The 13,721-nt window shown below is 36.9% G+C and overlaps 1 protein-coding gene across 1 annotated transcript in view; it reads right to left on the bottom strand.

The window, feature by feature from the left end:
* The window catches only part of LOC106132572 (semaphorin-1A), a 298,048-nt gene that overhangs the window by 35,686 nt on the left and 248,641 nt on the right, over nucleotides 1-13,721 (bottom strand). The window contains exon 2 of the mRNA XM_060949553.1: nucleotides 8,599-8,695. Coding sequence (XP_060805536.1) covers nucleotides 8,599-8,695 — 97 coding nt within the window. The remainder of the gene's footprint in view (nucleotides 1-8,598; nucleotides 8,696-13,721) is intronic.

The raw sequence follows: 13,721 nt of genomic DNA on the forward strand, positions 1-13,721 counted from the left end.
GATCGGAAATGGAACACCTTGATCACCTCCGTCAGCTCTTTACGCGACTGTCTGAATACGGCATCCTGATCAACTATGCTAAGTGTGAGTTTGGCAAAACTAATCTTACGTTTCTAGGACATGAAGTAAGCCCGGATGGCATTGTTCCACTTAAGGAGAAAGTACAGGCGATACAAGAATACCCAATTCCTAAGACCATAAGAGAGATGCGTAGATTTCTTGGTATGTACAACTTCTACCGGCGATTTATTCCTGATGCTGCCAAAATACAAGCTCCACTTAATGTAGTTCTAGGAGGTCCAAAATCCAAAGGTTCTCAACCCATCACGATGACACCCGAGATGCTGAAAGCCTTTAATGATTGTAAATCAAGTCTTTCCGATACTGTTATGCTGGCTCACCCTGATCCCAATGCTGAGTTAGCAATCTTCACTGATGCTTCTGATACATCGATTGGTGCAGTTCTTCAACTAAAGACAGTAGGAACTTGGAAACCGCTTGCGTTCTTTTCTCGTAAATTATCTACAGCTCAAAAGAAGTACAGTCCATACGACCGGGAACTTCTAGCCATATATGAAGCCATCAAGCATTTTAGACACATGGTCGAAGCCAGACATTTTACTATTTTTACAGACCACAAGCCGTTAACCTACGTGTTCCTATCTAAACGTGATTCATGTTCTCCAAGACAATTTCGATACCTGGACTACATTTCCCAGTTTACCACTGACATTCAATACGTAGCAGGTAAAGAGAACGTTGTTGCAGATGCTCTTTCAAGGATAGAAGCTGTATCAACGCCTTTCAACTATAATGACCTTGCACAATCTCAAGCTAAAGACCCTGAGCTGCAAGCACTTCTGAAAGAAGGTACGTCATTAAATCTGAAAAAAATTCAAGTCTCCGACAGCTCTGAAGGAGTATACTGTGATGTTTCTAAGTCTCACTATCGACCATACATCACTGAACGATTTAGAAAGCAAATATTCAACACTATGCATGGATTCAGTCATCCCGGAGCAAGAGCAACAATAAAGCTTACGACCGACAGGTTTGTATGGCCAGGAATAAGGAAGGATTGCCGACGATGGGCAAAAGAATGCACAGAATGCCAAAAATCCAAAATATCCCGTCACACGTCCTCTCCCATCTCCGATTTTCCTATTCCTACCCAACGCTTTTCCCATGTCCACATGGACATCGTAGGGCCCCTAACAATTTCTTCTGATTGCAGATATGTCCTCACGGTCATCGATCGATTCACTCGCTGGCCTGAGGCTTATCCCATAGCTGATATTTCCGCCGAGACATGTGCCCGCGCCTTCATTGCTGGCTGGGTGTCTCGCTTTGGTTGCCCACATCGCATCACTACAGACAGAGGCCGGCAGTTTGAGAGCAAGCTCTTCAAAACCCTGAGTGCTATCCTTGGAGCTGAGCACCGGCCCACCACAGCATACCATCCTGCCTGCAATGGACTCGTGGAACGTCTTCACCGCCAGCTGAAAGCGTCCATCAAATGTCATGCAACTTCAAACTGGACCGAGGTTCTTCCCTTGGTGCTGTTGGGTATCCGCAGCGCCTGGAAAGAAGATATCCACGCTTCAGCAGCTGATCTTGTTTACGGCGAGCCCCTACGCTTACCTGGCGAGTTCCTTGCCCCAACGTCATCCGACATCATCGACTACACCGACTTCGTGGCACGACTTCGTCTTCATATGGCATAACTGTCACCACAGCCTACTAGTCGACATGGCGACAAACCATTCTACATTCCGGAAGCTTTAGAGACTGCTGATTACGTCTTTCTGAGACAAGATGGTTACCGACATCCACTAGAACCGCCATACACTGGACCACACAAGGTGCTGGAACGCGGTACGAAGACATTTCGGATTGCAGTCCACGGCCACAATACAACTGTAACTATAAATCGTTTGAAACCAGCTTACGTTGCTCAAAAGGGAGAAGCAGATGTCGCTTTGAAGACCGCTATCACTCCACCCCTGGTAGCTAAGATGCCATCACCTGTGACAGCAGAGAAGCCTACACCACCACCTCAACAAGTCAGACAAACTAGATCTGGACGCCGAGTACACTTTCCCAAGCACTATCGACCTTAGCGTAGCATCGGTCTCAGCAGGGGGGTAGTGTAGCGGGTATTATAAAATTTGTACTATTGTTAATATTTAAAGATTTTTAATATTTGTTAATTATTTTGTATTTTAGTTTCTGCTGAGTCCGGCCCCTAGATACGGTCCTGTCCTTAATGGAATATCTAGCGCCCGGCATTTTGAAATCGCGGATTCTATTAATTTCGTTGCGTTTTTGTTTCTTGTCACATTTTTTCATTCAATATATTTTAAGTTAGTTTTTTGTTAAAATAGCAACCAATATATGTTTATTTTATAAATCGTATTTTTCTATTAATTATTCCCAAGTTGCTATAACTGTATATACTACATACAATTCTCCAACAGCATTCCCTCATGACATATGATCCAGACCAAAATGTACGAAATGACAGGATAATTCACCACTTTCTTCCAAAGATTTTTTCAATTTCTAGGGCCTTTTCTATACAAGCAGGCAAATCGCAAACTAAATATATTTCCCCTTACCAAACCCATGTGTAAAATGGTTACCAGATCTTGGTTACAAGGCCTTACATACCTAGAAGATCTGCTTCGGCCCATTATTTAAAAATCGACTTTTCTATGTTCCAGTGGTAGTGATGATCCCATCACTACCGATCCCAAGACACCGTCGTAGGGCTGGTCACAACAATAATTACTCTCACGCACCCATTTTAATATACCTACTTAGAATACCTTTGTCGTTACTTTTATTACACTCCTATTTACTAACTCCTAATAAGTAATTTGAGGATATTTTAAGCACCACCAATATATAAATTTTCTCTACAACCTAGGTTATGTTATCTACTAAAAGGTAATTTTAATTTAGATTATTAGTATCAGTGTGTACTTATTCATAATATTCATGTACTCTCTCTGAGTCCCCTCAGAGAGAGTACATGAATATTATGAATAAGCCTCCCGGCTTGGTGTCCTGTATGACAGGTTCCTTCGGATAACTAGTTCAGGCACCAGTTCTCCACAACAGACTTATGTATATTAGTTATGGTATAGTTAAGACACCAATTGTATTGTTGTGGAGAAAAAATAAAGTTCCTTTTTTCCTTTTTGTTGTGTCTGTCTTCCTCGCAATGGATAAAGACGTGATATATGTTTGTGAATTTATTATTTATATTGATTTTCGACTCCTGTGAAATATTGTTTTAATTTTGGACACAGCTGAGTTTGAATATAACTATCAAATTAATATTTCAGTTTTCGAATTTGCACACACAGCTAATACGACTTCTCACTGTTCATAAGAACAAATGATAAATTTAAATGAAAAATAAATCAAAAGGCACAGACTAAATGAAATTAACGCGTAAATAGAAATCAAACGAACGATCGCAAACGGATGTGAGCCAGACAATACCTTTGATTCCTCGCTTTTTATCAAACGAAAACAAATCAATTACTCGCCAATCTTTTTCTAGTGTTATTTACACTTCAATTCTAAAAAACAAAGGTCTTCCAAGAAGAGAAGGAAGGTCTGCGCAATCGCGATATAAGATACATAAATAAAATCACGTCTTGATTAGTTACGGGGTTGACAGAGCCAACAGTCTCTTGAAAAGCTATCTATCTAAAGCTTTATGGCCTAATGATGAAATAGAGGTTCACAAAGTGATAGGTTAATAGTCCAAAAAGAACTATGCAAAGTTAATTAATGTTAAAAATTTGTATGGATCTTTCTCTAGGCGATGGGCTAACAACTTTTCACTATTTGAATCTCAGATAAATCATCTCTTTTCAAGGTTGTTGGCTCTGTGCCGTGTTGTCATTGATTGAACCACTCTCCACCACCATGTCTTTCCTATGGATGTCGTAAAAGACGACTAAGGGATAGACTTACAAACTTGAGATTCTTTTTTAGGCAATGGGTTGTGCTAACCCATTGCCTAAAAAAGAATCTCAAGTGTCACTATTTGAATCTCAATTCTATCATTAAGCCAAACAGCTGAACGTGGCCTTCCACTCTTATCGAGACTGTTGGCTCTGTCTACCCTGTGAGGGATAAACTCGTGATACACGTATGTAGTTAAAAATATAACCAACTACACTTTTGTTAAACTAAACTGTTTTCGCTCTGAAATTGATTTGCGTTTCAAGCCTCTGTGAATATGATTAATTAAGAATAAATTTGTTTATTCGGGATTTCCCCTCGTTGTCACGCGTGATGAAACTGCCTGGAAATAGAATTTTCCGGATTCGTTGCTGAATTCACGTTAATTGGCCATTTGGCGCGAAATGTTTTCCGATGGAGGTACGATAAAAATCTGTGCCTTTCAATTGGTACATAATTTACTAGCTGTGCCCGCGACTTCGTCCGTGTGGAATAGTTATTTTGGGCATCATTGAAGCCCTCAAGGATGAATAATTTTCCTCGTTTTTTTTCACATATTCCATTATTTCTTTGCTCTTCATAGTTGCAGCGTGATGTTATATGGCCATACTGGTTCCTGAGATTTGCGCGTTCAAAAAAACAAACAAACTCTGTAGCTTTATAATATTAGTATAGATTTGAAGACTTGTACTGATGTTGCATACAAGTATATATACAACTCTGGGCTGCTACAAGAAGCAGCTGGAGAAAGCCAGAGCCTTGGCTCTCTCCGCTAAAGAAGGGGATGCATATAAATATATAATCACGTCTATATCAGTATATGTAGACAGAGTCAACAGTCTTGAAAAAAAGACTGGTAGGTGGCCTGTGGCGTGTTCAGCCGTTTAGCTTAATGATAGAATTCGATAAAAGAAGATTCAAATAGTGACAGGTTACTAACTCATCGCCTACAAGAAGCATTCGTAGTTCAAAAGCCTATCCCTTAGTCGCCTTTTACGACATCCATGGGTAGGAGATGGAGTGGTCTTGTTCGAAACCACACGGATAAAGACGTACATGTATGATAGTATGTACATTTTCTGTGACTGGAGAGGTGGTCATATTAATTAGGCCATTCGTATTATAACATTGGTTACGGCTTCCACGTACATGTTTTTTATTATTAAGGTAAATTAAAATACACGTATTTTTCTCCTCTCCATACTGTACAAAATAGATGAACATCTTTTATCAACAAGTTTATAACCTTCACAATTTGCCTGTCCGCGTGTTAATACGCCATTAAAAAAAGCTATGTGCGCCGGATGTGCCCGGCACTGGAGTCCTTACGGCCATTTCATGTTATCACAGAAGGTATAGGCCCACATCCTACACGCAGGAAACGATCTGGTCCTCCCAGGCCGGATCATCCTCACGCACTGCCCGTGTTTAAATAATGTAACGTTGTCCAAATAACGAAAATGGTAAATCGAACAAAAAAGTTTGGAGAATTTCCATATAAGTGTATATAAGAGTATAGATTTGGGGTGATTAAATAAATTAATAAATATAGGTATAGGGGACAAATTACATTGATTGAGTTAGCCTCGAAGTAAGTTTGAGACTTGTGTTACGAGATACTAACTCAACGATATTTTATTTTATAATAAATACTTATATAGAAAGACATCCAAGACCCAGGCCAAATTCGAACTCATGACCTCCGATGTCACAGACAAGCGTACTACCGTCAACCCACTTATCTGTAATGGGAAATCGAACCTAGAAAACTCTATAACAGCACACATGTTCAAAAGTTTAATTTAAATATACCCCAAATAATCTCCACATTCTCTATTTTCACTAGTGCCCATTTAGTACCAACTAAAGTCGACTGCCGATACACTTTGATGCCTTAGTCTTCGTACGGGCGCGCCGAAACAACGTTAATTTCGTTAAAAGGGCACAAAAGAGGCTCACACCCACGGAATAACATTACATGAGACGCGGCCCGAATATGGTTTCCCGGAATCGGCAGGGTTCCCGTGATGAGAGGAAGCGAGGAGTATGGCGGATTTTGTTTTTATATTTTCCTCTTATCGTAAGCTTTGACAATTGGCTAAGTAAACTTTCTTAAACACCTAAATAAGTAAAGGATCGGTTTGATATGAGCTTATTCTTTAAGAAAAATATAAAGGTTAGAAAAGGTTTTCTTAGCCAATTGGTATTGCAGGTAATAAAATATTTCCAAATTGCATTATTAGCTGTATTGGCTCAAGGTTGAGTTGAGGTCGGACAGGTCTGATCTCCACCACCTTGGCATCACAACTCACAACCCCATATTGAATCATATTCGATGCAGGTTTCCTCACGATCTTTTTCTTGACAGTAAGAGCATCGGTTAACTTATCAGTTAGTTAAGTTATATAATTGGCATTAGGTGAAAATTCATTATCCCTTAGTCACCTCTGTGATGGACAGGTGGATCATAAACATGGATGTCATAAGATTAAAAGCCCCACCGGTCGAAAAATTAAGGTTAAGTATACCATTTACTCCCTTTAATATACCAGCAATAGGCGAAATGTGAATTCCATCGCAAACCTGACCATTGTCATGTAAATGTGATTTGAAAAGAAATGCAAACTTTGTCGTACACGAATGAATATTTCAAATTACACCACGCAAATTTTGTGTAGGGATTATTGTGCAAATGCAACGTATCCTGGTATTTGGTCATTTCAGGATGTGAAAAGATGAAAGGGTGTTTGAATTTGTTGACGTGGAGATATTTCTATGAAATATTTTCGAGTTAGGTATAGAAATGGATTATATATGCTCGGGATGATTCTTTTACGGAATGGGTGTTGTTAAACTGTCATTATGAACCTTATCTATATACAGTATCATTTAGTCAACCAGCGTGGCCTTCTTTTTTTTTGTACTTTCATGTAACGATTTTATAAATAAAGTTAATAGGATGACAGATACAAGCAATCAATAAAGAGTTAAAGGAGTTAGTTATCTTTATCGTTGTTCGCATGCCAAATTGCACCCTAAACCGTAAGGATTCAGACGTTTCAGTTCCATTCACACGTCCACATAAATATTTTAGTTACATTAACCACGAGTATTGTGTAATAAAGAACAATGACTGTGCGCCTACAAACTTCAGAATGTAGTACAGTAATATTTACGACGAACAAAGAATGATATTGGCAAAGCAAACTGAGCAGTGTTCAGACGAAACGAGCGACATGTCGCGTGCCGCACGGTTTATAGGGCCGTGCCGAGTTACATAGTTCAGGTATCGATATCTTGCTAATATTGTAATGAAAAAGTTTATACGTTTACTTGTTACTCTACACGATAGAAGTCCGAGAAGGTTTTGTCAGAATTTTGCAAATCAATTGCATACAAAATGTTTGTACACAGAACAAACGCATGCTACAATTTATATGCAAACCAAACCGCAGATATGTTAAAAAATAATGATTATTGATAAAGCTGTATTTTTTTTATATGTGTGCGAAAAGTAGTTTTTTTTTTAAAAGAAGTTTTATTAATTTATTTCATTGTGCACGTAACTTTCCAAAATGTGCTAAGTTTTATATAAAAACTGTGTTGACTATTCATTCTAAGAGTTACCAACCCACAATAGACAACTTCAATATCAAAATGTGAAAGAACGACAAAAGGAAAATATGAAAACATCGGAACTTAAGAAATGTCGATAAAAACTATCGACAAATCATTCTCACTAGCCCGTAATAAAATGGCGACTGTAGGCCGGCGGGCGCGAGGGGTGTTTTTAAGTCTTGCCTCCATACAAACACAAACCAAAAATCTTTATAAATGCAAACGAGAGAGCGCTATCTGAATATCCTGTTGCTAGACAAGGATGGATGGAGTTGCATTGGGGTTACCAGCCTGTGGTCGTGGTAGATATAGCACGATCTTACCGCTTGAGTCTGTGGTTTTGGGTACCCTAACTTCTCAACGAACTCAAGTGGAGTTGAAAAACAAATACGTAGTAGCTTTGTATAGTACTGAATTAGTAACAGAACCGGTGTGAATGAAATGTTACTTTTTACGAAAGTTGTATGATTTTTTTTTAAATAAATTCATCGTAACATGATAATTATGATCACAGAACGATCATTATTGATAGATAGAGAGGCAATTATAGGCTGCTTTTTTTCATGCGCAGTACGTAAAAATCAATCAAGGGAACATTGAGATTCTTCTTTTTCAACCACATCTAAATCTCAATTCCACCACTTAAACTAAATAAGGCTTTGAGTCTTGTATTAAGCACTCTGGCTCTTTTACTCCGTAAAATATAAAGATGTGATGTAATTTGGTAGAGGCCCGAGGTTGCTTTGCGAGGATTTTCTTTCCATTTTATTCGATTTTGGGCATTCCTCAGTTTGAAGTTCTTTTGGCTCGCATATCTGCTTTGTAAACTAGTACAGTAATTATGCAACAGTCTGTCTGTTACTCTTTCAACGCTACACTAATATGAAAAATATTTGTATGAATATACTTAGGCAAACAACGGCAACTTTTTCCCTAGGATTTTATACGAGAGCGAAGTTTCGGGGAAAAATGTGTGTCAGATAAAGGAATGTTGCTTACCTGCCACCGACCAGGAGGTAGTTTCCGTCTCTTAATAATAGTCTGAAGTAGTCTGTGTGCGTCTCGTTCCCAAGGAACTTGTGTGTGTCGTCGACTCCTGGAACCAAGGAAAAATGAGAATTAATTAACAATTCAAACATATTAAAATTGTTCTCGTTAATGCAACGCTCTTATGGCGGTAGCACTTAAGTATAGGAGCACTCAATTTTGCCATTAACAGTCCTTAGCTTAGTTATGACACACATATACGTTCATTACTCTAAGGGGTTGGGTTCGAATCTGAATTAAAAAAAAAATAAGTGATAAAAAAAAAAAAATGATTTTAATTAAAGTGATTTTTAGGTTGAAAACTATTTGATATCCTCCAGCGATGTGTTACATCTATGTTCTCATACATCTATGGCCAATTACGCTAAAAGCATGTTAAGTTTCCTTTTTATCTTATTAGCTCCTATACGATATCGTATCTACAAAGAATTTACATATCCATTAGCCGGCCTATTTGTAAGGCTGACGTTGACGGCTCTATGCGGAATGAGTTCTATGCATGGGTAATTTTTCATATATCATTAAAACGTATGGAGTTTTTGGAGGTTTTATGTCTATGTCTACGTATCTATGTTTGATTCTTTCGAAATTTTCAATTTCAGAATAAAATATTGTATACATTATTGGTATAAATATATATTTATCTCATATTTTATGGAAAAACTGCATTGTTGTTTTGTAACGGAGACTTCTGAACTGAACAGTTTTATTTCATAAGTTATTCTTTTTTTCTGGAATAAATCTTCTATAAGCCCCCAGATTAAAATTATAAGCGTCAAACCAAAATACCCATTTTACCCGTACCCGTGGGAACTTCTCCTAGTGCTCTTCAGTGGCGATGCACAATATATTACTTTGAAAAGCATGTTAGCTTTTTTTATAATCACGATATTAATAAAAAAATAAAATTTCATGAATTTAACGTAATTTTTTACAGATAGATTTATGTTAATTTTAAATCAGATCCGATTTAACTACGGGCTCCGGATGACGAGAACCGTTCCTTCAATTTAATCCTTCAAAGGTCGAAAGTCTAAATGAGGTCTGAAATAACAGGCGTGGCCTTCATTAAAGTCCTTTTGTCATGACACGGCGAACTCTTTGAAATTTGACTCCTCGCCGCTTGCCAGGAAGCAAATATATACATGTCAGAGAAAAACATTATTTAAAATTCTGTAGGTAGATGATAAAATAAAATTGTTTTTAATTGTTTAACATTGGTTTTTGATGCCGAAACATTAAGTCTTTATTCGCTATTTCAAGAATAAGACTTGCTCTCTTAATTTTTTGCTAAGAGCATATACAGCGACTGAGAGATTTATATCTTCATATGTTTCACTGAAAAAATACTTTAGTACTATTGCAACAAAATCACATAGAGACATTATAAGATTATTCTTCAATTTTATAGAAGACATTTTCTCAAAATTTTCCACCAAATGCAAGGTACATTCAATTCATATAAATGCTTATTTGCCCAATATTCCTCTAAACATGGCTCCACTAGGCACGCGCGATAAAACGGCTATTACGCAAAAAAGCTTTTTATGTCATCGAATTCTCGACTATTCAACAAGATAACTGCGAAATGGTTATATAGCAGTAAATTGTGGCCAATTTATGAAGATTGTTGACTTTTACGGAGTATTTTGGATTTATCTACGTATATAAAAGGAAAAGTTGACTTGCCTATCAACATACAGGCTAAACCCATGATCGGTTTTCCGAGAATCGGGAACATAGGTGATGGCTATAATGATGTAGGTTGAGGTTGTTGATGTACTTGCTAGGGAAGGAAATTCCAATAAAATAATAATTCCAAAGATTCAATCCGAGAACTGTACAATTATTCGTATTGTTCATAATTATTGCCATTTAAGAGTTTATTGCACGGAGTAAATTGTTGAAGGAAATTCTATATCTGGTTCACAAAGTAGCTTTTATGTTCTTAAAATGCTGATAACCTAATAATTCGTAATATAATTGAGGCGATCATGGAAACCCTCAAATTTCGGTATTTGGTATCAAATGTGAAATATTCAAAAATATATTATATTATTCGCCCTAATTAATATCATTAAGCAGGTTTAGCTAAAGGAGGCCATATGACAAAGGAATAAAATAAATAAAATATGAAACGATAAAGTTAAGTGGGTTCCCCTTAATCGAGCTCAGAGGGGACATTAAAAAAACTAATTAGCGTGACGTCATTAGAACTTGTGTGGCTTGAATTTGGGCGGGGTACAGTTTTTCTTTATGGCCATCAGGGGGCGCGCTTGAACGCGTATAGGTATATTGGAGTCGTGTTAAATTACTGTTCAGAAAGCGGTTATTTGCCAATTAAGTATTGTGGGTGGCTGTTTAAGGGCTCATTCAGAGAATTTTATATTTAAGTATTTTTGGAACGTAATTTCATGGGCTTTTTCTGAATGGTCTTTATAATCCTCATTATTAAGTGTGTAGAATTTGAAAGCCAATTTTTATATTTTTTTTTATTATAGAAAATATTTTTTCTGAATTGAGTTCTTTAATAGAGAAAACTGTAAACTTATCTTATACTTGACGTCAAAAAGTGCTTTCTCCCAAAGAGATTTAATCAAAATAGCATATCCTATTGACTGATTGTATCTTCAACTCTTCATAAGAGCTTCTTAGGTGGTCTAATTAAATTATGTAACTTCTTTAAAACAAACACTCGAATTCGAATCAAACCTCATTTTTGAAGGATTGAACGTAGCATAAAATCACCTCTGCTGACACTGAGGCCCCGACCTAAACCGGCACTGTCCCAATGGGATCGTTGTCCTCCTCATGCATATATTGTGCACCCGCTTTACAATTTCATAAATCTACCAAAATGCTAATTAAAACGAGAAACAGCTTGGGACCGTGTGTAATATGTATGTACACACATTTTGTTTGAATATATGGTGTTGCTTTCGAAATATTACACGGAAGAATATCATACAAATTGTGGTTAATATCATCTTATGATGTTTATTAAAAAGAACTACATATATAAATATTACATAAATAAAATCCTGTCTCTTTCCAGCAGGGGTGGGCAGAGACGACGTCTTTCTTCTTGCCCCGATCTCTGCATACTTCTTTAATTTCATCAACATTTATAACTCTCTTCAATGTTCTAGTAAAAGACTAAAAGGAAAAAAAAAATACTTTTTCTCAGAAGGAACCTCGTAATTTCTTTGAGAACAAATCTATAGCTTAAAAAAATAATTTAAATAATTTGATCTTCATTAACACGCTCGAAAGAACCTATTCAAAGAGTTTGGCCTAAAATGTTGCTATTAACCTATCAATATTTAACTAGGATTTATAACATCCATACTTATAAAATTATTTGTTTGTCTGTCTTTTACGTCAACGCGTGGAGTACGTAGAAGGATTTAGGGTACGTTTCACGCGGGCAGAGATCTGGGCGAAAGCTAGTTACAAAATTAATTCATTTTTCAGAATTAAATTTCACTAATGCATAATTTTCTATATTTAATCACATTTATAACTAAACCGTCTATAAAACTTATAAACCTAGCTAAAATTAAGGTTCCTAAAATCCGGATCTTATAAGATGAAGACATATCAATATTATATTACTCAATTTGCCTGTAAGTAAGTAACTGTAGGTTTTACAGCAGCACCGCAAACAGCCTTGCTCCGATCTTAAATCCGAAACGACGCCGTAAACCACCATCCATATAAATAAAGTTATTTTTACCGACCACAAAGGGACAAATTCCTATCGTTTTCAGACGATATAATCTGTCAGCAAAACGCACTGATCAGATAAAAAGTCCGGGAACTTCGAAAGATCTGAGGCTTACACAAGTTTCCCAGTCTCAATTGATAACGAGGCTTTATGGATTCTGTGACGTCATTAACTTTATAAACTGCCGATGTTCTGAGTAAAAAAGTTACGATTTATGTCGTTCGGCCAGTTTTTGCCTGGCGGAGCGTGGTTTCGTCAGGAATGGTCGATTACTTACATTTTTTAGCAATTAACAGACGTGGACATAATGATAAATTTTATTTAAAAAAATGGACCGACATAAAATTATTTCTACCTTTGTTTATCTTATTTCTATCTTTTAAATCATTCATGTGTGTGACTGCTTTATAATCCTAACCAATATTATAAATGCAAATTTCATCTTCTTGAAATATGTACCTAAATAAGTAATATGTTATACCTATACGCCTGGAGGATGACATAAGAGTACCTTTCATCTCGGTAAAAACTAAAGTTCCCGAGGGATTTGTGAAAACCTGTATTCCTGTAGGAATACACGTTTTTACTGAAGTAAAAGCTTTTGTAAAAGCTTGTAAAACATATTTTAACTTCACGTCCAAAAAGGTCAACGTAAATCGATTTAACTTAACCTAATCGATTGAAGTAACGTGTTGGGCAGTTAACGGATTTCTAATCAGAGTAATCTTGTACCAGCCCGTGACCTATCACACCAAACGGGACTTCTTAATGACTTCGGAATAATGAAAACTCGATTAGGGGAGCCTGTAAAACTTTAATACGCCGATAACAATTTAAGACCTCACGAGATAAGGTCGCGGATATAGGATAGTATTTTATGATTAAAGAGATTAACTTCAATTTTATGTTCATGGGTACTGACTTTTAAAAGCCTGACCCGTAACCTAATCCTGAAAATGTAAGTTTCCTATTGGATTCAAATAGTAACAAGTGCTATCCCACCGCCTACAAGAGGAATCCCAAATCTATAAGCGTGTCTTTCAGTCGTCTTTTGCGACATTATTAAGTATTAGACATATATTTATTAACTTGGTATAAGATATTTAGGTACAAAATAGTGTTTATAACCGTAGCCGGATGTAACCTGCTGGCCTGAAGTGCCCCTAAATTAGATCTCGTTATAGTTTGCTGAGCCTTGATGCATACAGCTTTTATCTCCGGAAATTAACTCAACCGACTGCGCAGTAACTTTGGGTTATGAGTTTAGTTTAAGTCGTTAAGTGCCGAAGAAATATTCAAGTTTTCGTGTAAGTTGCTGTGTTTATTTTTTTTAGTTATGCTCGTGTTA

Source organism: Amyelois transitella, chromosome 19 (genome assembly GCF_032362555.1).
Source record: "Amyelois transitella isolate CPQ chromosome 19, ilAmyTran1.1, whole genome shotgun sequence".
Classification (NCBI taxonomy): domain Eukaryota; kingdom Metazoa; phylum Arthropoda; class Insecta; order Lepidoptera; family Pyralidae; genus Amyelois; species Amyelois transitella.